The 27221-nt window shown below is 46.5% G+C and overlaps 1 protein-coding gene across 1 annotated transcript; it reads left to right on the forward strand.

The window, feature by feature from the left end:
* Positions 1-241: 241 nt before the first annotated feature.
* On the forward strand, positions 242-26786 carry LOC128697395 (uncharacterized protein F13E9.13, mitochondrial; the record flags this gene model as incomplete). Its single annotated transcript, XM_070081649.1, is given in 4 exon segments — positions 242-441; positions 3747-3874; positions 17592-17712; positions 26430-26786. Coding segments are annotated over 4 exon segments (522 nt in total), but the record flags the coding sequence as incomplete, so codon positions are not given.
* Between the last annotated feature and the right edge of the window lie 435 nt (positions 26787-27221).

The raw sequence follows: 27221 nt of genomic DNA on the forward strand, positions 1-27221 counted from the left end.
CTGGGCTGTGGTTCATACATCAGTTTGCTTGCAGCCAGCAGTAACAGACTGGTTGATCAGACCCTGATCCACCACAAGGCTTGGTCTCAGACTGGGCTGTGGGGACGTTGACCCCCAAAACCCTCTCCAGGTATACTCCAGGTGTGTCAGGATAGTCTCTATCAGATACTGGCTGGAGGGAACCAGGAAGTGTTAGCTGTCAGTGAAGCTTGTAGATTACAATTCATCCATTGTCTGTCAGATACTGGCAGGAGGGAACCAGGAAGCATTAGCTGTCAGCAAAGCCTGTGGATTGCAGTTCATCCGTGCTGAGTGTTTTGTGTTCTCTCACGTAGCGGATGAAGGCTTGATGGATGGCTGTGCTGGGTCTTTGCTACGCTACCGACGTACAATTGGTGCTGAGGATGTTTTGGTGTTCGTTGACATAAAGAAGAAACACAGGTAATATAAGTTAAAGACTGAAACACATGCACAACACCTGGGTATCTTCCTGGCCAAACTTTTCAAAGACTGAAACACATGCACAACACCTGGGTATCTTCCTGGCCATACTTTTCAAAGACTGAAACACATGCACAACACCTGGGTATCTTCCTGGCCATACTTTTCAAAGACTGAAACACATGCACAACACCTGGGTATCTTCCTGGCCATACTTTTCAAAGACTGAAACACATGCCCAACACCTGGGTATCTTCCTGGCCATACTTTTCAAAGACTGAAACACATGCACAACACCTGGGTATCTTCCTGGCCATACTTTTCAAAGACTGAAACACATGCACAACACCTGGGTATCTTCCTGGCCATACTTTTCAAAGACTGAAACACATGCACAACACCTGGGTATCTTCCTGGCCATACTTTTCAAAGACTGAAACACATGCACAACACCTGGGTATCTTCCTGGCCATACTTTTCAAAGACTGAAACACATGCACAACACCTGGGTATCTTCCTGGCCATACTTTTCAAAGACTGAAACACATGCACAACACCTGGGTATCTTCCTGGCCATACTTTTCAAAGACTGAAACACATGCCCAACACCTGGGTATCATCCTGGAAGACTGATATAACACACATGCTTCTTGACGTACAGTGGAATTATGATAATGTTTCTTGCAAGACTCCACTGTATAATGTTTCTTGCAAGACTCCACTGTATAATGTTTCTTGCAAGACTCCACTGTATAATGTTTCTTGCAAGACTCCACTGTATAATGTTTCTTGCAAGACTCCACTGTATAATGTTTCTTGCAAGACTCCACTGTATAATGTTTCTTGCAAGACTCCACTGTATAATGTTTCTTGCAAGACTCCACTGTATAATGTAAACAAAATTGTAAATAATATTAAAGAAGAATATCAAAATTTAAATGGCACTTTCTGTGAAGGCTTTTTTACGCACTGTTGAATTTTGTGTATACATAGTTTTTATTTGTATTTTTAAAAATCTTGCTATACAGAGGAGTTAGTAAATAGGTTAGTAAGTTAGTAAATAGGGTAGTAAGTTAGTAAATAGGTTAGTAAGTTAGTAAGTAAGTTAGTAAATAGGTTAGTAAGTTAGTAAATAGGTTAGTAAGTTAGTAAGTAAGTTAGTAAATAGGTTAGTAAGTTAGTAAATAGGTTAGTAAGTTAGTAAATAGGGTAGTAAGTTAGTAAATAGGTTAGTAAGTTAGTAAGTAAGTTAGTAAATAGGTTAGTAAGTTAGTAAATAGGTTAGTAAGTTAGTAAATAGGGTAGTAAGTTAGTAAATAGGTTAGTAGTTAGTAAATATGTTAGTAAGTTAGTAAATATGTTAGTAAGTTAGTAAGTAGGTTAGTAAGTTAGTAAATAGGTTAGTAAGTTAGTAAATAGTTTAGTAAGTTAGTAAATAGGTTAGTAAGTTAGTAAGTAGGTTAGTAAGTTAGTAAATAGGTTAGTAAGTTAGTAAATAGGTTAGTAAGTTAGTAAGTAGGTTAGTAAGTTAGTAAATAGGTTAGTAAGTTAGTAAATAGGTTAGTAAGTTAGTAAATAGGTTAGTAAGTTAGTAGGTTAGTAAGTTAGTAAATAGGTTAGTAAGTTAGTAAATAGGTTAGTAAGTTAGTAAGTAGGTTAGTAAGTTAGTAAATAGGTTAGTAAGTTAGTAAATAGGTTAGTAAGTTAGTAAATAGGGTAGTAAGTTAGTAAATAGGTTAGTAAGTTAGTAAGTAGGTTAGTAAGTTAGTAAATAGGTTAGTAAGTTAGTAAGTAGGTTAGTAAGTTAGTAAATAGGTTAGTAAGTTAGTAAATAGGTTAGTAAGTTAGTAAATAGGTTAGTAAGTTAGTAAATAGGTTAGTAAGTTAGTAAATATGTTAGTAAGTTAGTAAGTAGGTTAGTAAGTTAGTAAGTAGGTTAGTAAGTTAGTAAGTAGGTTAGTAAGTTAGTAAATAGGTTAGTAAGTTAGTAAATAGGTTAGTAAGTTAGTAAATAGGTTAGTAAGTTAGTAAATAGGTTAGTAAGTTAGTAAATATGTTAGTAAGTTAGTAAGTAGGTTAGTAAGTTAGTAAGTAGGTTAGTAAGTTAGTAAATAGGTTAGTAAGTTAGTAAGTAGGTTAGTAAGTTAGTAAATAGGTTAGTAAGTTAGTAAACAGGTTAGTAAGTTAGTAAATAGGTTAGTAAGTTAGTAAATAGGTTAGTAAGTTAGTAAATAGGTTAGTAAGTTAGTAAATAGGTTAGTAAGTTAGTAAATAGGTTAGTAAGTTAGTAAGTAAGTAGGTTAGTAAGTTAGTAAGTAGGTTAGTAAGTTAGTAAGTAGGTTAGTAAGTTAGTAAATAGGTTAGTAAGTTAGTAAATAGGTTAGTAAGTTAGTAAATAGGTTAGTAAGTTAGTAAATAGGTTAGTAAGTTAGTAAATAGGTTAGTAAGTTAGTAAATAGGTTAGTAAGTTAGTAAATAGGTTAGTAAGTTAGTAAATAGGTTAGTAAGTTAGTAAATAGGGTAGTAAGTTAGTAAATAGGTTAGTAAGTTAGTAAATAGGTTAGTAAATTAGTAAATAGGTTAGTAAGTTAGTAAGTAGGTTAGTAAGTTAGTAAATAGGTTAGTAAGTTAGTAAATATGTTAGTAAGTTAGTAAATAGGTTAGTAAGTTAGTAAATAGGTTAGTAAGTTAGTAAATAGGTTAGTAAGTTAGTAAATAGGTTAGTAAGTTAGTAAATAGGTTAGTAAGTTAGTAAATAGGTTAGTAAGTTAGTAAATAGGTTAGTAAGTTAGTAAATAGGTTAGTAAGTTAGTAAATAGGTTAGTAAATATGTTAGTAAGTTAGTAAATAGGTTAGTAAATATGTTAGTAAGTTAGTAAATAAGATAGTGAGGGGCTATATAAGAGAGTTGATTGTAATGTTAAGATAGTGTTGCATTTGTTTTTGAGCATCGTGTTATAATTGAAGATCCTTGAACACTTGGTCATGTATTAAGGTGACAGAGAAGGAGAATACTTTTACCATCACTCAGTCAGTGTCTTGTGAGATGTGTACCAGTGTTACACCTTATGAGTTTCACTCTTCTGTGTGCGGATTATTTGTGTATTGTTTCAGTCACGGTATTGTGACTTCTTATTCCTTATTACGGCTTAGATGACTTTCCAAAACTGTAACATCCAGATAGGCCTGGCCCAAGGCCTATAGGCTAAGGAAAACTCTCAAACTCAGTAGCAAATATCTCATAAAATTTATAAATTATTAATTTTTCCCTATTCAATTTTGAATGATAATTTTTTATGGTACAGCGCCCACGCCATAACAAGCGATGTCGACATTGTGGCCACGGCTGAGGCGGCCAAGTTCTTCCTGGCCAACGGTGTGGTTATTACTGGCTCGGCCACTGGCCAAGAAGCAGACCACAATCAGCTACATGGTAACAAGAAATGTCCATAGGTAGTGTTATACAGGTCCTTGATTTACGATGGTTTGAATTACAATATCTCAACTTTACAATGGTGTAAATGTTTCTTATTTGTGAGCGTGTTTGATAGGAGTGAATGGAGACAAATGGTTTTTAATACTTGACGTGCTGTTGGAGTGTGAGCAAAGTAACATTTATGAAGGGGTTCAGGGAAACCGGCAGGCCGGACTTGAGTCCTGGAGATGGGAAGTACAGTGCCTGCACTCTGAAGGAGGGGTGTTAATGTTGCAGTTTAAAAACTGTAGTGTAAAGCACCCTTCTGGCAAGACAGTGATGGAGTGAATGATGGTGAAAGTTTTTCTTTTTCGGGCCACCCTGCCTTGGTGGGAATCGGCCAGTGTGATAGTAATAAAAATAATATAATAATAATTATTGATAGCCTGTAACTTATACTTATTTATTTACTTTTCAATACTGGTATTTAGTTACAGTAATTATTTATTTATTTACTAGTGACAGTTATTTATTTATTTATCATATATTCATATTCGACTTACGATATTTTTAACTTACAACATTTTCAACTCAGGATGGATTTATGTTCCGATGAACCCATCATAAGCCAAGGACTACCTGTATGTTATATAACTCATGTTAAGCACTAAACCCATGTGGGTCACAGTGTAAGATGTGTTGGAGGCTCTATCCTCCGTCTGCTGAGTACCAGACACATGTACTTCCTGTTTGTACTCACCTATATGTCCATATAAGTGTTATTTATACCATTACTGATTTAGACACAGTAATCTAATCCAAGAGAGTTTCCCGGTGTTCATGAAACAAGAATAATGCTGAAGAATCACAGATAATGTATTAACATACACTACTGTATAAACAATGTATGTATTAACCCTTAAACTGTCCAAGCAGATCTAATAATGTGTGATTTACATGTTATAAAATGCTAGGCATGCTAGTGGCATGCTCAGGCATGCTAGTGGCATGTTAGTGGCATGCTAGTGACATGCTCAGGCATGCTAGTGGCATGCTCAGGCATGCTAGTGGCATGCTAGCAGCATGCTCAGGCATGCTAGTGGCATGCTCAGGCATGCTAGTGGCATGTTAGTGGCATGCTCAGGCATGCTAGTGACATGCTCAGGCATGCTAGTGGCATGCTCAGGCATGCTAGTGGCATGCTAGCAGCATGCTCAGGCATGAGAGTAAGACACATGTGCAACATCTGGGTATCTTTATTGTAGACGTTTCGCCATCCAGTGGCTTTATCAATACAAATTCTAGGACATAACTTGAAGACAGTAGAACTATGTACAGAATATGAGGTAATCAGTCCCTCAACCTAGGAGTAGGTGCGAACAGCACCATAGTCGTGGAGATTCTGAAGCAGAAGAAAGAATCCTGGCGCTTATATAGTAACGTCAGGTGAAGCAGACGAGGGCAAATTCACTGGTAGGCGGGATTCCCCAGTGGAAGTAGGTCCTTCCCAAAGAGATGGGTTAGTAGTAGTAGTAGTTGTCGTGAAGGTTATGTCCTAGAATTTGTATTGATAAAGCCACTGGATGGCGAAACGTCTACAATAAAGATACCCAGATGTTGCACATGTGTCTTACTCTCATCTTGTCGGTATTATATACCATTCGTACACATGCTCAGGCATGCTAGTGGCATGCTCAGGCATGCTAGTGGCATGCTCAGGGATGCTAGTGGCATGCTAGCGGCATGCTCAGGCATGCTAGTGGCATGCTCAGGGATGCTAGTGGCATGCTAGTGGCATGCTCAGGCATGCTAGTGGCATGCTCAGGGATGCTAGTGGCATGCTCAGGCATGCTAGTGACATGCTCAGGCATGCTAGTGGCATGCTCAGGCATGCTAGTGGCATGCTCAGGGATGCTAGTGGCATGCTAGCAGCATGCTCAGGCATGCTAGTGGCATGCTCAGGGATGCTAGTGGCATGCTCAGGCATGCTAGTGGCATGCTAGCGGCATGCTCAGGCATGCTAGTGGCATGCTCAGGGATGCTAGTGGCATGCTAGTGGCATGCTCAGGCATGCTCAGGCATGCTAGTGGCATGCTCAGGGATGCTAGTGGCATGCTAGCAGCATGCTCAGGCATGCTAGTGACATGCTCAGGCATGCTAGTGGCATGCTCAGGCATGCTAGTGGCATGCTCAGGCATGCTAGCGGCATGCTAGTGGCATGCTCAGGCATGCTAGCGGCATGCTTAGGCATGCTAGCGGCATGCTCAGGCATGCTAGCGGCATGCTCAGGCATGCTAGTGGCATGTTAGTGGCATGCTCAGGCATGCTAGTGGCATGTTAGTGGCATGCTAGTGGCATGCTCAGGCATGCTAGTGGCATGCTCAGGCATGCTAGTGGCATGCTCAGGCATGCTAGTGGCATGCTCAGGCATGCTAGTGGCATGCCGCTAGCATCCTTGAGCATTTCAGGAAGACTAATATTAATTCATTATATAAAGTGTTTTCACCAGTTTAACTCACAACAGTTGCATAATGGAAGGGCAACTGGCACCATATTTTAAGGTAAGTAAGTTAGTAAGTAAGTAAGGGTGTCCCGGTGGCCTGGTGGCTAAAGCTCCCGCTTCACACACGGAGGGCCCGGGTTCAATTCCCGGCGGATGGAAACATTTCGACACGTTTCCTTACACCTATTGTCCTGTTCACCTAGCAGCAAATAGGTACCTGGGTGTTAGTGGACTGGTGTGGGTCGCATCCTGGGGGACAAGATTAAGGACCCCAATGGAAATAAGTTAGACAGTCCTCGATGACGCACTGACTTTCTTGGGTTATCCTGGGAGGCTAACCCTCCGGGGTTAAAAATCCGAACAAAATCTTATCTTAAGTACAACCACTCCTCACTTAACCCTTAATTCGTAAATGGTCCAAACGTATATATACGTTTTTTCAACATTTGAAAGTAGATCTTCTTCTTGTTTTTTTACATTTGAAAATGTGTAAAAAAAACTTTGAACTACTTTTGTAGCACTACACATGTGAACGTAGATCTGCTTGGACCGTTTACGGGTTAAACTGTCCAAACGTAGATCTACGTTCTGCATAGCGCTCTGAGTGTAGATCTATGTTTTATTTTACATGCTTTCAAATGTAAAAAAACAAAGTAGATCTGCATTCGAAGTGCCTGAACATAGATCTGTGTTTGGACAGTTTAACCCTTAAACGGTCCAAACAAATCGACGTTCAAATTCGTAGCTACAAAAGTAGATCTACTTTTTTTTACATATTTTCAAATATAACAAAAAAAAATGTAGATAAAAGTTTTTTTACACGTTTTCAAATGTAAAACAAAAAAAAAAAGATCTACATTTTTTTACATACTTTCAGATGTTGAAAAAACGTATATATACGTTTGGACCATTTAAGGGTTAAGGGTTAACGACAGAGTTGTGTTCCTGAGACCATGTCGGTAAACAAATTCGTCGCTAAGCAAGGAGCATACCATAATGGTGGTGGGTTTGTGTCAGCCATCTTTGATATTGTTTTAATGTCACATTTGCACCATTTATAACATTTCTGGTATATTTTTAAATGTTTATACAGTAGTGTACTGTATATTGTAATGAAGAGAATAGAGGAAATAGCTCTAATATAAATTATTTAAGTATGAATACTGGTCAGAGAGCCCGTCGTAAGTCCGAGTCATCGGTAAACGAGTACGTCGCTAAGTGATGAGAGGCTGTATTGTATATGCACTTTGTATTTATTTTATCTTTTTTTATGCCTGGCTGTACTGAGCACTTAATATATGACAGTGTGAACACATTATCAGCAGTTTATAGATGCATTCGATAGCGGGAAACTGCTCTTGTTCACCTGCTGGTAATTTTTGCTTATCGTTGGGGGTCGGAAACCTAACAGTGAGGAACACCGGGCTCCCCTGTGTGTTGAATGCTGCGACCACTTCACAGTGTTCATTGTTCTTACTTATCAACACTTGCTATACACTCAGTTTGCTGATACACTGCAGTAAAAATTGAACATCAATGATAAGTACAATTTAACCGGAGGATTTTGTCTGTTATTTCAGAAGTCTGTTATATCGAGGTGTGTTATATCAGAAGTATACTGTATCTTCATTAAAGGGATCTCACAGCATTTTCTTTTTAAGCATCTTGATTTATTTAGGGCCCAGAGCTTGTCCTCAACCTACCCCTCCCCCTTCATGGTAAGCTGACAGTGTATCATAAGAACATGAGAATGGAGGAGCATTACAGTAGGCCTACTGGCTCATATTAGGCAGGTCCTTCTCAAAGAACAACAGAAAGAGAACATAATGGAAGAACACTGTAGCAGGCCTACTGGCCCATTCTAGGTAGGTCCTTCTCAAAACCACCTCTTCCCACCCACCCACTTACCTGGAGTATACATGGAGAGGGTTTTGGGGGTCAACTTCCCCATGGTCCAGTCTGAGACCAGGCCTCATGATGGATGAGGGTCTAATCAACAAGGCTATTACTGCTAGCAGCACACAAACTGACATATGAACCACAGCCTAGCTGGTCAAGTACTGGCTTTAGGTGCCTGTCCAGTGCCTTCTTGAAGACAATGAGGGGTCTAGAAGATAACCAGAGGTCTTGAAAACAGCCAGGGGTCTTGAAGACAGCCAGGGGTCTTGAAGACAGCCAGGGGTCTTGAAGACAGCTAGGGGTCTTGAAAACAGCCAGGGGTCTTGAAGACAGCCAGGGGTCTTGAAGACAGCCAGGGGTCTTGAAGACAGTCATGGGTCTTGAAGACAACAAGGGGTCTTGAAGACAGCCAGGGGTCTAGAAGACAGCCAGGGGTCTTGAAAACAGCCAGGGGTCTTGAAGACAGCCAGGGGTCTTGAAGACAGCCAGGGGTCTTGAAGACAGTCATGGGTCTTGAAGACAACAAGGGGTCTTGAAGACAGTGGTTTATTGGTAATCCCCCTTATGTATGCTGGGAGGCAGTTAAACAGTCTTGGGCCCCTGACACTTATTGTGTTCTCTGTGTACTCCTGGCGCCCCTGCTGTTCACATAACTCGCCAAGAATTAGCCTTAAAACTTCAGCTACTAATCAAACCAAGCTTTATCACTCAGGTACTGTGAGGCCCCTGGGCTACAGGTACTGTGAGGCCCCTGGGCTACAGGTACTGCGAGGCCCCTGGGCTACAGGTACTGTGAGGCCCCTGGGCTACAGGCACTGTGAGGCCCCTGGGCTACAGGTACTGTGAGGCCCCTTGGCTACAGGTACTGTGAGGCCCCTGGGCTACAGGTACTGTGAGGCCTCTGGGCTACAGGTACTGTGAGGCCCCTGGGCTACAGGTATTGTGAGGCCCCTGGGCTACAGGTACTGTGAGGCACCTGGGCTACAGGTACTGTGAGGCCCCTGGGCTACAGGTACTGTGAGGCCCCTGGGCTACAGGTACTGTGAGGCCCCTGGGCTACAGGTACTGTGAGGCACCTGGGCTACAGGTACTGTGAGGCACCTGGGCTACAGGTACTGTGAGGCCCCTGGGCTACAGGTACTGTGAGGCCCCTGGGCTACAGGTACTGTGAGGCCCCTGGGCTACAGGTACTGTGAGGCCCCTGGGCTACAGGTACTGTGAGGCCCCTGGGCTACAGGTACTGTGAGGCCCCTGGGCTACAGGAACTGTGAGGCCCCTGGGCTACAGGTACTGTGAGGCCCCTGGGCTACAGGAACTGTGAGGCCCCTGGGCTACAGGAACTGTGAGGCCCCTGGGCTACAGGAACTGTGAGGCCCCTGGGCTACAGGAACTGTGAGGCCCCTGGGCTACAGGAACTGTGAGGCCCCTGGGCTACAGGAACTGTGAGGCCCCTGGGCTACAGGAACTGTGAGGCCCCTGGGCTACAGGAACTGTGAGGCCCCTGGGCTACAGGTACTGTGAGGCCCCTGGGCTACAGGTACTGTGAGGCCCCTGGGCTACAGGTACTGTGAGGCCCCTGGGTTACAGGTACTGTGAGGCCCCTGGGTTACAGGTACTGTGAGGCCCCTGGGCTACAGGCACTGTGAGGCCCCTGGGCTACAGGCACTGTGAGGCCCCTGGGCTACAGGTACTGTGAGGCCCCTGGGCTACAGGTACTGTGAGGCCCCTGGGCTACAGGTACTGTGAGGCCCCTGGGCTACAGGTACTGTGAGGCCCCTGGGCTACAGGTACTGTGAGGCCCCTGGGCTACAGGTACTGTGAGGCCCCTGGGCTACAGGTACTGTGAGGCCCCTGGGCTACAGGTACTGTGAGGCCCCTGGGCTACAGGTACTGTGAGGCCCCTGGGCTACAGGCACTGTGAGGCTCATGGGTTACAGGTACTGTGAGGCCCCTGGGCTACAGGCACTGTGAGGCCCCTGGGCTACAGGCACTGTGAGGCCCCTGGGCTACAGGTACTGTGAGGCCCCTGGGCTACAGGCACTGTGAGGCCCCTGGGCTACAGGTACTGTGAGGCCCCTGGGCTACAGGTACTGTGAGGCCCCTGGGCTACAGGTACTGTGAGGCCCCTGGGCTACAGGTACTGTGAGGCCCCTGGGCTACAGGTACTGTGAGGCCCCTGGGCTACAGGTACTGTGAGGCCCCTGGACTACAGGTACTGTGAAGCCCCTGAGCTATAGGTACTGTGAAGCCCCTGAGCTATAGGTACTGTGAAGCCCCTGGGCTACAGGTACTGTGAGGCCCCTGGACTACAGGTACTGTGATGCCCCTGGGCTCCAGGTACTGTGAGGCCCCTGGGCTACAGGTACTGTGAGGCCCCTAGGCTACAGATACTGTGAGGCCCCTGGGCTACAGGTACTGTGAGGCCCCTGGGCTACAGGTACTGTGAGGCCCCTGGGTTACAGGTACTGTGAGGCCCCTGGGCTACAGGCACTGTGAGGCCCCTGAGCTACAGGTACTGTGAGGCCCCTGGGCTACAGGTACTGTGAGGCCCCTGGGTTACAGGTACTGTGAGGCCCCTGGGCTACAGGCACTGTGAGGCCCCTGGGCTACAGGCACTGTGAGGCCCCTGGGCTACAGGCACTGTGAGGCCCCTGGGCTACAGGCACTGTGAGGCCCCTGGGCTACAGGCACTGTGAGGCCCCTGGGCTACAGGTACTGTGAGGCCCCTGAGCTACAGGCACTGTGAGGCCCCTGGGCTACAGGCACTGTGAGGCCCCTGGGCTACAGGCACTGTGAGGCCCCTGGGGTACAGGCACTGTGAGGCCCCTGAGCTACAGGCACTGTGAGGCCCCTGGGCTACAGGTACTGTGAGGCCCCTGAGCTACAGGTACTGTGAGGCCCCTGGGTTACAGGTACTGTGAGGCCCCTGAGCTACAGGTACTGTGAGGCCCCTGGGCTACAGGTACTGTGAGGCCCCTGGGCTACAGGTACTGTGAGGCCCCTGGGCTACAGGTACTGTGAGGCCCCTGGGCTACAGGTACTGTGAGGCCCCTGGGCTACAGGTACTGTGAGGCCCCTGGGCTACAGGTACTGTGAGGCCCCTGGGCTACAGGTACTGTGAGGCCCCTGGGCTACAGGTACTGTGAGGCCCCTGGGCTACAGGTACTGTGAGGCCCCTGGGCTACAGGTACTGTGAGGCCCCTGGGCTACAGGCACTGTGAGGCCCCTGGGCTACAGGCACTGTGAGGCCCCTGGGCTACAGGTACTGTGAGGCCCCTGGGCTACAGGTACTGTGAGGCCCCTGGGCTACAGGTACTGTGAGGCCCCTGGGCTACAGGTACTGTGAGGCCCCTGAGCAACAGGTACTGTGAGGCCCCTGGGCTACAGGTACTGTGAGGCCCCTGGGCTACAGGTACTGTGAGGCCCCTGGGCTACAGGTACTGTGAGGCCCCTGAGCAACAGGTACTGTGAGGCCCCTGGGCTACAGGTACTGTGAGGCCCCTGGGCTACAGGTACTGTGAGGCCCCTGGGCTACAGGTACTGTGAGGCCCCTGGGCTACAGGTACTGTGAGGCCCCTGGGCTACAGGTACTGTGAGGCCCCTGGGCTACAGGTACTGTGAGGCCCCTGGGCTACAGGTACTCTGAGGCCCCTGGGCTACAGGTACTGTGAGGCCCCTGGGCTACAGGCACTGTGAGGCCCCTGGGCTACAGGCACTGTGAGGCCCCTGGGCTACAGGTACTGTGAGGCCCCTGGGCTACAGGTACTGTGAGGCCCCTGGGCTACAGGTACTGTGAGGCCCCTGGGCTACAGGTACTGTGAGGCCCCTGGGCTACAGGTACTGTGAGGCCCCTGGGCTACAGGTACTGTGAGGCCCCTGGGCTACAGGTACTGTGAGGCCCCTGGGCTACAGGTACTGTGAGGCCCCTGGGCTACAGGTACTGTGAGGCCCCTGGGCTACAGGAACTGTGAGGCCCCTGGGCTACAGGAACTGTGAGGCCCCTGGGCTACCGGAACTGTGAGGCCCCTGGGCTACAGGTTCTGTGAAGTCCCTGGGCTACAGGAACTGTGGGGCCCCTGGGCTACAAGAACTGTGAGGCCCCTGGGCTACAGGAACTGTGAGGCCCCTGGGCTGCTGGTACTGTGAGGCCCCTGGGCTACAGGTACTGTGAGGCCCCTGGGCTACAGGTACTGTGAGGCCCCTGAGCTACAGGTTCTGTGAGGCCCCTGAGCTACAGGTACTGTGAGGCCCCTGAGCTACAGGTACTGTGAGGCCCCTGGGCTACAGGTACTGTGAGGCCCCTGGGCTACAGGTTCTGCGAGGCCCCTGGGCTACAGGTACTGTGAGGCCCCTGGGCTACAGGTACTGTGAGGCCCCTGGGTTACAGGTACTGTGAGGCCCCTGAGCTACAGGTACTGTGAGGCCCCTGGGTTACAGGTACTGTGAGGCTCCTGGGCTACAGGTACTGTGAGGCCCCTGGGCTACAGGTACTGTGAGGCCCCTGAGCTACAGGCACTGTGAGGCCCCTGGGCTACAGGTACTGTGAGGCCCCTGGGCTACAGGTACTGTGAGGCCCCTGGGCTACAGGTACTGTGAGGCCCCTTGGTTACAGGTACTGTGAGGCCCCTGGGCTACAGGTACTGTGAGGCCCCTGGGCTACAGGTACTGTGAGGCCCCTGGGCTACAGGTACTGTGAGGCCCCTGGGCTACAGGTACTGTGAGGCTCCCAAGTTACAGGTACTGTGAGGCCCCTGGGCTACAGGTACTGTGAGGCCCCTGGGCTACAGGTACTGTGAGGCCCCTGGGCTACAGGTACTGTGAGGCCCCTGGGCTACAGGTATTGTGAGGCACCTGGGCTACAGGCACTGTGAGGCACCTGGGCTACAGGCACTGTGAGGCCCCCAAGTTACAGGTACTGTGAGGCCCCTGGGCTACAGGCACTGTGAGGCCCCCAAGTTACAGGTACTGTGAGGCACCTGGGCTACAGGCACTGTGAGGCACCTGGGCTACAGGCACTGTGAGGCACCTGGGCTACAGGCACTGTGAGGCACCTGGGCTACAGGCACTGTGAGGCCCCCAAATTACAGGTACTGTGAGGCCCCTAATAGGGATCCACTTTTAAATATCCATCAGAAAATAATCACGGGAGTCAACAGTCCATCATATATGTCATGTAATAATAACAGCTTGGTTGATCAGGCCCTGATCCACCATGAGGCCTGGTCACAGACCGGGCTACGGGGTGCTGACTCTAGAAACTCTCTCCAGGTATACTCCTGGTATGAGGAAGTGGAGCAGAATTCTTCCTCTGTAAGCCATGTGTGTCGTAAGAGGCGACTAAAATGCTGGGAGCAAGGGGCTAGTAACCCCTTCTTCTGTATACATTACTAAATTTAAAAAGAGAAACTTTCGCTTTTCTTTTTAGGTCACCCTGCCTCAGTGGGATACAGCCGGTTTGTTGAAAAAAAAAATTATGAACCTCCAGCAGTAACCGTGAATACTTTTCACTTAATCTCTGGAGGCACTCCAGCTGGTGGAGCACCCTGGGTTGCAGCCTATGGAGGCCCTCCATTTGGCAGAGGACTCTGGCTTGCAGCCGCTGGAGGCCCTCCAGTTGGCAGAGGATCCTGGGTTAGAGCTCATGAAGGCCCTCCATTTGGCAGAGGACCCTGGGTTACAGTTTATGGATGCCCTCCATTTGGCAGAGGATCCTGGGTTACAGTTTATGGAGGCCCTCCATTTGGCAGAGGACCCTGGGTTACAGCTCATGGAGGCCCTCCATTTGGCAGAGGACCCTGGGTTACAGTTCATGGAGGCCCTCCATTTGGCAGAGGACCCTGGGTTACAGTTCATGGAGGCCCTCCATTTGGCAGAGGACCCTGGGTTACAGTTTATGGAGGCCCTCCATTTGGCAGAGGACCCTGGGTTACAGTTCATGGAGGCCCTCCATTTGGCAGAGGACCCTGGGTTACAGTTCATGGAGGCCCTTCATTTGGCAGAGGACCCTGGGTTACAGTTCATGGAGGCCCTCCATTTGGCAGAGGACCCTGGGTTACAGTTCATGGAGGCCCTCCATTTGGCAGAGGACCCTGGGTTACAGTTTATGGAGGCCCTCCATTTGGCAGAGGACCCTGGGTTACAGTTTATGGAGGCCCTCCATTTGGCATAGGACCCTGGGTTACAGTTCATGGAGGCCCTCCATTTGGCAGAGGACCCTGGGTTACAGTTCATGGAGGCCCTTCATTTGGCAGAGGACCCTGGGTTACAGTTTATGGAGGCCCTCCATTTGGCAGAGGACCCTGGGTTACAGCTCATGGAGGCCCTCTATTTGGCAGAGGACCCTGGGTTACAGCTCATGGAGGCCCTCTATTTGGCAGAGGACCCTGGGTTACAGCTCATGGAGGCCCTCTATTTGGCAGAGGACCCTGGGTTACAGCTCATGGAGGCCCTCTATTTGGCAGAGGACCCTGGGTTACAGTTCATGGAGGCCCTCCAGTTGGCAGAGGACCCTGGGTTACAGCTCATGGAGGCCCTCCAGTTGGCAGAGGACCCTGGGTTACAGCTCATGGAGGCCCCCTATTTGGCAGGGGACCCTGGGTTACAGCCTATGGAGGCCTTCCAGTTTACAGAGGACCCTGGGCTGCAGCCCCTGGAGGCCCTCCATTTGGCAGAGGACCCTGGGTTGCAGCCTATGGAGGCCCTCCAGTTGAGAGAGGACCCTGGGTTGCAGCCTATGGAGGCCTTCCAGTTTACAGAGGACCCTGGGCTGCAGCCCCTGGAGGCCCTCCATTTGGCAGAGGACCCTGGGTTACAGTTCGTGGAGGCCCTCCATTTGACAGAGGACCCTGGGTTGCAGCCTATGGAGGCCCTCCAGTTGGCAGAGGACCCTGGGTTGCAGCCTATGGAGGCCCTCCAGTTGGCAGAGGACCCTGGGTTGCAGCCTATGGAGGCCCTCCAGTTCTCAGAGGACCCTGGGCTGCAGCTCCTAAAGTCCATTTCTTAATCCAATCCTACGTTTCCACAGTAAAAATAACCAGACGTTGGATTAATGTCTCATTCTTCAACTTGTCAGTTTTCTAAACCATTTACGTAAAACAAATTATAAAGAGAAGTAAATCAATCAAGGTTGCATTGTATGTTTTGATCTTGTGTCAAAATTATTGATTTAATGTGCATTTGTTTTGTTTACTCATTTGTTGTAGTAAATACAGTCTTCACTTCTTTTTATTTTTAATTTAATCATTGTTTTTATTGTGTGTGATATATAAATATTTTTTATGGGTACGGGATGAGTACTGAGTGACACATGCAGTCAAATTTCTCTGTTGTTTAAGACACATGTGCAACAGTTTAGTATCTTTATTTATGAAATGTTTTGTCTACACAGTTGCTATCTTCAGTTGCACGTCTTTATCTTCAGCTTGTCAATATTTTATACCATTTTCAACACAAATTTCTTGGTAAACATCACAACTATGTTTCACTTTCCAGGAGCTTAAAGCCTCTGGAGAGTGAAACATCGCCACAATAAAAGGTCACATTAGTTGCACTTGTGTACTGTTAACTAACATATTGTTGGTAATTCTACCAATATTATTACAACTATAAGGAAGGTGGGGCTGGGGATTCACCCTAGGTAAAGTTGGAGGGAGTGGGTAGAGGTGGTTTTGTGTGTGAGTGGCTTGGACTTCCAGCATGCATGAGTGTGTTAGATAGGAGTGAGTTCAGACAAATTATTTTTATGACGACATGCTGTTGGAGTGTGAGCAAAGTAACATTTTTGAAAGGATTTACTGAAACTGGTTAGCCGGACTTGAGTCCTGGAGGTGGGAAGTACAGTGCCAGCACTGAAGGAGAGGTGGAGATATGTTGCAGTTTCTTTTAACTGTATTGTCAGCACCCCTCTGGCAAGACAGTGATGGAGTGGATGATGATGAAAGTGTTTCTTCTATTTTGGGTCACCTGCCCTGCTGGGAAACAGCCGGTGTATTTAAAAAAATTATAATGTGTCGCATAACGACGTTTCGGTCAACGAGGGACCACATGTCTGATGGTGGTCTCATGCGCTGCCAGTCGTATGAAAGTACAGCACATAGAGTTATGTACAGTACATAATATGTATTTGATAATGATAACTGTATTACTGGTTATGTATTTACTATACTGTATTTTTTATGTTTATTCTAGAGTGTATTCTTTCTGCTTATAAAAAAAAAAGATGAGACAAAACAGTATGGGGTGTTAGTGGCAGCAGCCTCATACATCTGGTGTTTCCTGCATCTCTTCATAGCATCATTTTTCCCTGTGTCCCTCTTTATGTCAATATGTTAGAATTTATACTTATGCGCACCTAAGAGACTGTATGTGTAAAATTACAGAAATTGTCATTCCTATTTTAATCTTTAGTTAGTCGCAAGTTTGCCCAAAATGCTCTGCATATTAACCCTTAAACTGTCCAAACATAGATCTACATTACTCAAGAAATCGTAATGACACGATTGCAAATAAACCATGCCCCCGGCCGGGACTCTATGACCGCGGGTTCAATCCCGGCCGGGGGTATGGTTTATAGATCTACATTCATGTGCGTAGCGCTCCAAACATAGATTTACGTTTTTTTTACATTTGAGAGCATGTTAAATGAAACGGAGATCTACTTTCAGAGCGCTACGCACGTGAACGTAGATATATGTTTGGACAGTTTAAGGGTTAAGGGGCTTTAAGCATGTACACAAAAATATCATTCACCTTTGTACAAACATTGTATCATGATGAAATGAAGTATTATTATTATTGTTATAATTTTGTGTTTTGTTTATCACGTCCCCTAAGCATACAAATCCGCTAATGTTGCCGGGCCCGGTGGCCTGGTGGCTAAAGTTCCCGCTTCACACACGGAGGGCCCGGGTTCGATTCCCGGCGGGTGGAAACATTCGACACGTTTCCTTACACCTGTTGTCCTGTTCACCTAGCAGCAAATAGGTACCTGGGTGTTAGTCGACTGGTGTGGGTCGCATCCTGGGGGACAAGATTAAGGACCCCAATGGAAATAAGTTAGACAGTCCTCGATGACGCACTGACTTTCTTGGGTTATCCTGGGTGGCTAACCCTCCGGGGTTAAAAATCCGAACAAAATCAATCTCTCTCTCTCTCTCTCTCTCTCTCTCTCTCATTCACACAACAACTAAATCACCTACCGATGCATGTCTCAGAACATATCCCCGTCGTCAAGCAGTTCGCTACCATACTAGTAAATTTTACATTTCTTTAACACTTTACTGAAATACAGATCTGTGCCCTGTGTAACAGTATTTTATTTTTTTTTTTTTTCAGATGTTGCCAGTAATGTTGATATTCCTGTTTTGATTGGTTCTGGAGTGACTAAGGAAAACGTTCACAAATTTGTGGATGCCAACGGCTTAATTGTTGGTTCGCACTTCAAAACTGACGGAAAGTGAGGGACATAATTACCTCATTAGTTTCTGATATTTATACAAATTTTGTACTTCAGTACAGGTGCTCCTCGCTTTACAATGGTTTGACTTACATATTTTAACTTTATGATAATTCAACTTAAATATTTTGACATTACAGTGGACCCCTGGTTATCGACCGTAATCCGTTTCTGAAGGTCGGCTGATAACCAAAATGGCTGATAACTGAATTAATATTTCCCATAAGAATTAATGGGAAAAAAATTAATTCATTCCCAACAAAAATATTCACAAAAAAAATATTTTTTTTTACAATTATGTAAGTATTATACGTATACCTTTATTGAAGGCTAATGCTGGCTTCCAGAAGATAGGGAGGAGGAAAGAGGGAGGAGTTAGTGTTTGGAAGGGAAATCCCCCTCCATGAAGACTTTAGGTAGTAATGCCTTCTCTGGGGTTACTTCCCTTCTCGGTCTTTTAATGCCACTAGAACCAACTTGAGAGTCACTGGACCCCTGTCTCACAAAATAACTGTCCAGAGTGCTCTGTTTCTGGCATCTCTTTAAGATTTCCCTGAAGTTGGACAGGGTTTTGTCACTAAACATGTTGCAGATATGGCTTGTTTCAGCTTTGTCAGGGTGGTGTTTCTCTACAAAAGCCTGCACCCTGGTCCACATTGCACACACCTCTTTAATCTCTGAACCTCTTCAAGAGGGGCTCCTTGGCGTGGTGAAGAGGCTCTTGGTCTGAGGAATTAGACCTGTCGGTCTCCTTCCTCAGACCGAACCTAACTACCCCCCAATCCCCCGTTCCCTATCCCATCCTCCCCATCCTTCCCTTTTTTTTTTCCTCCTCCTCCTCCCCACCACTCCCTTTTGCCCTTCCTTTTTGGCCTTTGGTTTTTTTTTTTTTTTTTTTTTTTTCCCACAGGCACGCTAGTTCCTAGGTAGGGGAAAGGGTACCGGGGTCCATCCCATTCTGTTGAGGTTCTTGGCAGTGGCGTAGTTTGCCGTGGAATCTGGATTGTCTGGGGATGTCCCGATCCCTCTCCAGTATCCCGGAGGGTGGCTTGGGTGTCTCTCGGGTGACGGGTGTATCTCTGGAAGCCACCTTTTGGATTCCGGGGCTGGTGGCCGAAGGAGGTATGCTTTGTGGCGGATTTCCGGCCGCCCTCTCTTTTGCCCACTGAGGTAGCTCGGCGGATGTGAGGTTGCTATCCCGGATTGCCGGTTTACTGGCATGATGGGTAGGGTATGGCATGAGTTCCATGCTGCATCTGCGCTACTTGCGGTGCTGAGGTCCTCTTGGGTGCGGAGGGAGATTTCTGCCCCTTTCATTCCTCATAGGAACTATCCCTCCCCGGTCCCCCCTTTTTTTTATTCTTTTTTATTATTTTCTTTTCTTCTTTCTTTTTTTTTCTTAAAAACAAAAAGAAAGAAGTAACCTAACCATGGCAGCCCTAGTCCATGAACCTGCTACCCCCGGGCTCCTTCTTGATACCGCACCCCGTTCTGACCCCGCCTCATCTTTGGACCACTTTTCGGACACTCCTCATGCCTCTGTACCTATTGCCGGTGCTGTTTCCTCACCCGCTTCAGGTACTGAGGTACTGAGGCCTCGACTGACTCCTTCGATTTATCTGACCTTCGCTCTCCTCTGACTATGCTTCCGGCCTCTCCCTCTACGGTGCGGCAATTTTCGAATCGCCGACCCATTCCACGTCGGACCAACTCTGGTCCCACGCCTAAACGCCAACGACAATTACCTGCTGATGATACTTCTCCACCTTCTCGTTCTTCTCAGAAAAGATTAACACATCCTTCACTACCTTTTCACACTCAGTTTCAGACTGCACAATGGACTAAATTCTTCACTTTACGACCGACTTCCTCTACTGCCTATCTTTCTGACCACAGTATTTGCAAGGCACTCCTACGCCATGTTGGTAAAGATATTTCTTTTCGTGCTCTTAAGAGCGGTACGCTCATCATCACCGTACAGAATGCTACCCAAGCTCATGAGCTTTCTCGTCTTTCCCATATCGATACTGTTCCTGTCACTCTTGAAAAACATCATTCCCTCAATTCTTGTAGTGGTACCGTCATTCTGCCCCATACCATAGTTCAACAAAATTTCCAGACATGTGGCACTGACATTCTAGAACAGCTGGAACTCCAAGATCTCCCAATCCTCAAGGTAGACACTTACGTTCTTCCTGCCCGCGGGCGGAGACGATACCCTAGCAATGTGGCTCGTTTAACTTTTGACAGCCGTTAACTCCCATCCTCAGTTTATGTAGCAGGACATCGGTTACAAGTTCAAAAGGTGATCCCTACACCGCAACAGTGTATAAATTGCTGGCGATTTGGCCATCCAGCGAAATATTGCAGATCTATCGCCGAATGCCCAGTCTGTGGTGCCGATGATCATTCTAATACGTCTTGCAATCGACCTCCCTCTTGCCTTAATTGTCATGAGGCTCACCCTTTGTACTCTCGCCGTTGTCATGTCTACTTAAACGAGCGGGAAATCCGTTACCTCAAAGAGGCAGAAGGTCTCCCTTATGCCATGGCAGTTTCTCATCTCCGCCTTCAAGGGAGACTACCTCGTGTTTCTTATTCCCGTGTTTCAAAACGTCCCCCCCACTTCTGGTATCCCATCTTCTGCACCCACCTCTGTGGTTACCTCTTCCATAGTCACTCCTGTATCTAATTCTTTTGCTGTCCTCGGCTCAGACGTCCTTACTTCAACGCCTCAGTCTGATCTCGCTTCTTCGTGTTCTCTCTCACAAGCCTCAGTAGCGACGAGATTTCGTATGACACCTCCTCCCAATCGTCCCTCTACTTCTCAAAAGTCAAAAAAAGGTCCGTTAACACCTCCTACCCATCTTCCACCTCCTCATTTTACCTTCCCTGTCTCTGTACCTGGTTCTCCCCCTCTCACTGGCTCTGTTACAAGTGTAGAGGTTCACCCTCCTCCTCGTACTGTACCTTCCTCCCCTGTTCCCTCCCAAGCTTCTTCCTCTTCTGCCACCTCCCAGGTTTCTGCCTCTTCTGTCCCCTTCCACGCTTCTCCAGCTCCCTCCACCCTTTCGCCCCCCCCTACCTTGGTAAAGTCCAATACAGTTCCAATCTTTACTCATCCTCCCCCTACCATTTCCAATATTGTCTCCCATACGACGTCTCTGAATTCCGAAACACTTGAAGCAATCTCTGAATATATTGCAGAGACCAAACCATCAATGGACACTGATCCACCCTCCGCTCCTTCTCTCTCCTCTGCTCCATCTGCGCAACTCCTTTCTTCACAGCGCACCATTCCTTCACTGCTTGAACGTTTTCCACTGCCTCCGCATGTGGACTTTTCTAACCCCTCTAGTCCGTAGGAACCCTTACCTGCGTATTTCAGGTATCTTTATCATTGCCAATCATGGCCTATTTACAGTGGAATATACACGGCCTCAGGGGTAATCGGGGTGAGCTTCAGATGTTACTCTCCCAGTTTTCCCCTGTTGGTGTTTGCTTACAGGAACCAAAATTACACTCTGCTGTTATCTCTCCCATCTCAGGATATAATTTATTGTATTCTTCAGATCCTTTTCCTGATGGGACCTTTAATGAAAGTGCCCTTCTTCTACACACTGATATTCCGTACCATCAGCTATTTGTTCGTACTTCACTGCATTACACAGCAGCCCGTATCCACTTGCATAGGTGGTATACGCTCTGTTCTTTATATCTCTCTCCTTCTCAGGCATTATCTATTCCGGATATTGCCTTTCTTGTTTCGTCATTACCACCACCGATTCTGTTACTTGGTGATTTTAATGCCCACCATTTCCTCTGGGGGGGTCTCACTGTGATTCCCGTGGCTTTCAGTTAGAGGCTTTTCTTGCCACCCACCCCCTCCATGTTTTAAATACAGGTACTCGCACCCATTTTGATCCTCGGACTCGCACTCTCTCTTGCATCGATCTCTCAGTCTGCTCTTCCTCCGCCGCATTAGACTTCACTTGGTCTGTTCTCCCGGACTTACATGACAGCGATCATTTCCCAATCATTCTTACTTCCCCTTCATATTCACCACCTCTTCGCATCCCACGCTGGCAATTTGATCAGGCAAATTGGAACCTTTACTCACACCTAACTGTTTTTAGAGAGGTTCCTTCTTCGTCCTCCATTGATGAGCTTTTACACCTCTTCTCGTCCTCTGTTTTAACCGCAGCTTCTCATTCTATACCCCAAACTTCGCGCAGGCATTCTCAGAAATGCGTGCCTTGGTGGTCTCCTGCTTGTGCTCGTGCAGTACGTTTGAAACGCGCTGCATGGGGCAGGTACCGGTACAATAGAACCACAGAGAGACTTCTTGATTTTAAGCAGAAGCATGCGATCGCTCGCCGTGTCATCCGTGACGCTAAACGCACTTGCTGGCGAGATTATGTCTCCACCATCACCTCTGCTTCCTCTATGAGTGCAGTCTGGAAAAAAGTATGAAAACTGAGTGGTAAATATTCTCCTGACCCGGCTCCTGTTCTGCGGGTTGCCGGTATTGAAATAGCAAACCCACTAGATGTTGCCAATGAAATTGGCAATCATCTGGTCCGTATTTCTCAGGGACTCCATCTATGCCCCTCATTTCTTTCCTCAAAGTCTGCCAGAGAGTTAGCACCCTTGGACTTTTCTTCTCTCAGAGAAGAACAGTATAATGTGCCTTTTACACTTCAAGAACTGGAGGCAACACTCTCAGCTTGCCGATCATCGGCAGCTGGGCCCGACGACATTCATATTCGTATGCTACAACACTTACATCAGTCAGCCCTTGCAGTCCTATTACGCCTTTACAATCTTATTTGGTCACAAGGAGTTCTTCCACAGCTGTGGAAATCCGCCATTGTTCTCCCTTTCCGCAAACCAGGCACTACGGGACATGAAACCTCCCACTATCGTCCCATTGCTCTTACCAGTGCAGTTTGCAAAGTGATGGAACGCCAAGTAAATAGACGTTTAGTGTGGTATTTAGAGACACACAACAGTCTCTCCACTCGTCAATATGGCTTTCGTAAGGGACGTTCTACCATAGGCCCCTTACTACGCTTGGATACGTATGTTCGTAATGCCTTTGCGAATAACCACTCAGTTATTGCCATATTTTTTGACCTTGAGAAGGCATATGACACAACTTGGAGGTATAATATTTTAGCCCAAGCCCACTCCTTAGGCCTTCGAGGCAATCTACCATCCTTCCTTAAGAACTTTTTAACTTACAGGCATTTCCGTGTTCAGGTTAATAATGTGCTCTCCCCGAACTTTATCCAAGCTGAAGGTGTCCCCCAGGGATGTGTTCTGAGCACAACACTTTTTCTCCTTGCTATTAATGATTTGGCCTCTAGTCTTCCATCAAATATTTGGTCATCACTCTATGTTGATGACTTCGCTATTGCCTGTGCAGGTGCTGACTGTCACCTCATTACAGTTTCTCTCCAGCATGCAGTCGACCGTGTTTCCAATTGGGCCACCACACGTGGGTTTAAACTTTCCAGCACTAAAACCCACCAAATTACTTTCACTAGATGCTCTGTCATCTCCGATCATCCTTTGTACCTCTATGGCTCCCGTATCCCTGAACGTGATACAGTCAAGTTTCTGGGCCTCCTCTTTGATCGTAGGTTATCCTGGAAACCTCACATTACCTCTCTGAAGGCAACTTGTCACAGCCGGCTGAACCTTCTTAAAACCCTTGCTCATCTTTCATGGGGAGCTGATCGTCGAACCCTCCTTCGCCTACATTCCACCCTTATTTTATCGAAACTTGATTATGGTGACCAGATCTATTCAGCAGCATCTCCTGCTACTCTCTCTAGCCTTAACCCCATTCATCACCAAGGATTACGTTTATGCCTTGGTGCTTTTTGCTCTTCCCCTGTCGAGAGCCTCTATGCAGAAGCGAACGTTCCATCCTTATCTGATCGCCATGATGTCCATTGCCTTCGCTACTATGTACGCTCTCATGATCTCCGCAATCCTTCCATTTATAGAATGGTCACTGATATTAGTAGACATTATTTGTTCACCGCCCCTGTTTACTCCGTCCCTTCTCTCTTCGCCTTCATTCGCTCTTGTCTTCTCTTCAATTACCACCTTTCTATGTTCATGTAGCATCTCACTTTTCCCTATCCCCCTGGGAAGTTCCAGCTGTTCGAGTCTGTTCTTTCTCTCTCCCTTGCTCGAAAGCCCAACTGTTTACGGTCGCTTCCCACTCTCTTTTTCTTAACCACTTTCACTCTCATTCTCATGCCATTGCTCTGTACACAGATGGCTCTAAGTCTTCTGATGGCGTAGGATTCGCAGCAGTGTTTCCGGACAGCGTCGTACGAGGGCATTTACTATCTTCGGCTAGTATTTTTACTGCTGAATTGTATGCCATCCTTGCAGCACTTATCCGTATTGCATCTATGCCTGTGTCATCATTTGTGGTTGTCTCAGACTCCCTTAGTGCTTTACAGGCTATACAGAAATTTGATACACCTCACCCCTTAGTCCTCCGTATCCAACTTTGGCTATGCCGCATCTTTACCAAGCATAAAGATATTGTTTTTTGTTGGGTCCCTGGTCATGTTGATGTACAGGGCAATGAGCAGGCAGACACTGCTGCACAGTCAGCAGTACATGACCTACCAGTTTCATATAGAGGTATTCCATTTACGGACTATTTTGCTGCAATATCTTCCCACCTTCACACCCGTTGGCAACACCGTTGGTCTACCATGCTCGGCAACAAACTTCAATCTATTAAACCAAGTACGTATAGGTTACTGGCTGTCTTCTTATCACCAGTGTCGAGGTTGGGAGACTACTCTCTCCCGTCTTCGCATTGGCCATACTCGTCTTACTCATGGATATCTCATGGAGAGGCGCCCTGCTCCTCTCTGTGAGAATTGCCTAGCTCCATTATCAGTCAGCCACATTCTGTTGGACTGCCCACTTTATCAACGAGCACGCAGAATTTACCTCCGTCGTCATCTTCGCTCTCTCTTTACCTTCCCTTCTCGCTGATTGACCCACCTTTCATCCGGACTCTCTCATTGACTTTTTGACAACAACTGACTTCACAAATTCTGATACCTTCAGCCCTTTCTACTTCAATCTCTTGCTACCCTCTACCCCTGTACTATCCCCTGCCCCGCTGTTTTCTGTAACCTACTGATCATCCCTCCTCCCTTCTGCCATCCAATACCCTCGCTTCCTTCCCTACCCTGCAGCGCTGTATAGCCCTTGTGGCTTAGCGCTTCTTTTTGATTATAATAATAATAATAGTTTAATCTCTGAAGAAGGCACCTCCTTCACTCCCTCTTCCTCCTCCTCTGAAGCAAGTTCCTCAGCTGCAATCTGTTGCTGTTCAAGTTGAAGCTCTTGCAGCTCTTCAGTGGAACTTTCTTTGGAGCCATGGTTACTTATTTCACAGTTGCACTGCAAGAAAACCACTAAAAACAATGGTAAACAAGTGAAATGTTTGGATGTATGAGCAGAAGCTTCCTCAGCCACCGAGAGACAAAGCCAAACTGAAGCGCAAGCTGCCCCAGCCGGCGGATGGACGCGTACAAAACTGCCGATAACCGAGCGGACAGCTGATAACTGGGCACCAAAAACCCCGCTGATAACCGAGTTGGCCGATAACCGGGGGTCCACTGTAGAGTGGTTCAGCTTAAAATATTTTGACTTCACAAAGGTGCGATAGTGGTGCATATTTTATACTGTATATTTATTGATAGTCTGTAACTTGTATTCATTTATTTTTCAATACTGGTACATATAGTTACAGTAATAATTTGTTTATTTACTTATTCAATGATGGTAGTAAATTATCTATTTAGCATGTCATATACGTCTTCGATTTACAGAATTTTCAACTGAGGATGAGTTCGTCAGAACATAGCCCCATTGTAAGTCAAGGACCACCTGTTGTATCATTACATGTTAATACAGTTTTGTGAGTCATACTTTTATTGTTTGTATGGATTGTCAGCAGCGGAGGTTAAGCCGTAGAAGTAAACATATTCACCATTATTTATTCTCTTAGTCACTTCCCCGAGGTGAATAGATATGATTCAAGGAGGTGTCTAAAGTGTATCATTCTCACTTATCCTTCAGAGTACAAGTACTGTACTTCCCACCTCCAGAACTGTAACATCCTCACTCATCCTTCAGAGTACAGGTACTGTACTTCCCACCTCCAGTACTGTAACATCCTCACTCATCCTTCAGAGTACAGGTACTGTACTTCCCACCTCCAGAACTGTAACATCCTCACTCATCCTTCAGAGTACAGGTACTGTACTTCCCACCTCCAGTACTGTAACATCCTCACTCATCCTTCAGAGTACAGGTACTGTACTTCCCACCTCCAGTACTGTAACATCCTCACTCATCCTTCAGAGTACAGGTACTGTACTTCCCACCTCCAGTACTGTAACATCCTCACTCATCCTTCAGAGTACAGGTACTGTACTTCCCACCTCCAGTACTGTAACATCCTCACTCATCCTTCAGAGTACAGGTACTGTACTTCCCACCTCCAGAACTGTAACATCCTCACTCATCCTTCTGAGCTCATAACACTTCTGGCAATACAGCTATTGAATGAATGATGATGAATGTGTTTCTTCTTCTTTGGGTTAGCTACCTTGGTGGGAGACAACCAGTGAATTTAAAAAAGTATTAATTACATTTTCCTCACACAGGTGGACGGGTAAGGTAGAATATGATAGGGTCAGGTCATTTACCGACCTCGTAAAACAGCTGCGAGGAGAGTGACAACAACTGCTTTGATACCATTGTTTTCAAGATCGTACAATGTGATCAGGTCATTTACTGACCTAAAACAACTGCGATGATGACAACTGTTGTGACACCATTGTTTTGAAGATAATCCTAGGTAGGGGGTCAGGTCGTTCATTGGCCTGGCAAAACAACCGCAGGAAGAGTGACAACATTAATGGTGCACAGATGTTACAGTATACAGTACATGAAGGATATGTTACAAGTACGTGTGTTTGTTTACAAATTTATAAAAAATAAAAGAAAACCGTACAATGTTTGTAGAGAGAATTTTTCCAAATCCTTGTGGTATGTAGAGAATTTTGAGTTGTTAAAATGAGTGTCCCTTGCTTTAAACAGGTACTCCTTGTTTAAAACATTTATTCCTTGTGTAAAACAGGTATTCCTTGTTTAAAGCTGGTGGTATCCCTTGTTTGAAACATGGGTCTACCTTGTTTAACCCTGGTATGTTTAACCCTAGTATGTTTAACCCTAGTATGTTTAACCCTAGTATGTTTAACCCTAGTACTAGTATGGCACAAACCCTGGCTTGCACGCCAGGGTTGGTGCCGTACTAGTACTCAAATTCTAGCACCTTCAAATCTAGTGAGAGAAAGCTGGTAGGCCTACTTATGAAAGAATGGGTCTATGTGGTCAGTATGCACAGTATAAATAAAATCCTGCAGCACACAGTGCATAATAAGAAAAAAAAACTC

This window comes from Cherax quadricarinatus, unplaced genomic scaffold (assembly GCF_038502225.1).
Source record: "Cherax quadricarinatus isolate ZL_2023a unplaced genomic scaffold, ASM3850222v1 Contig3478, whole genome shotgun sequence".
In the NCBI taxonomy this organism is placed as follows: Eukaryota; Metazoa; Arthropoda; class Malacostraca; order Decapoda; family Parastacidae; genus Cherax; species Cherax quadricarinatus.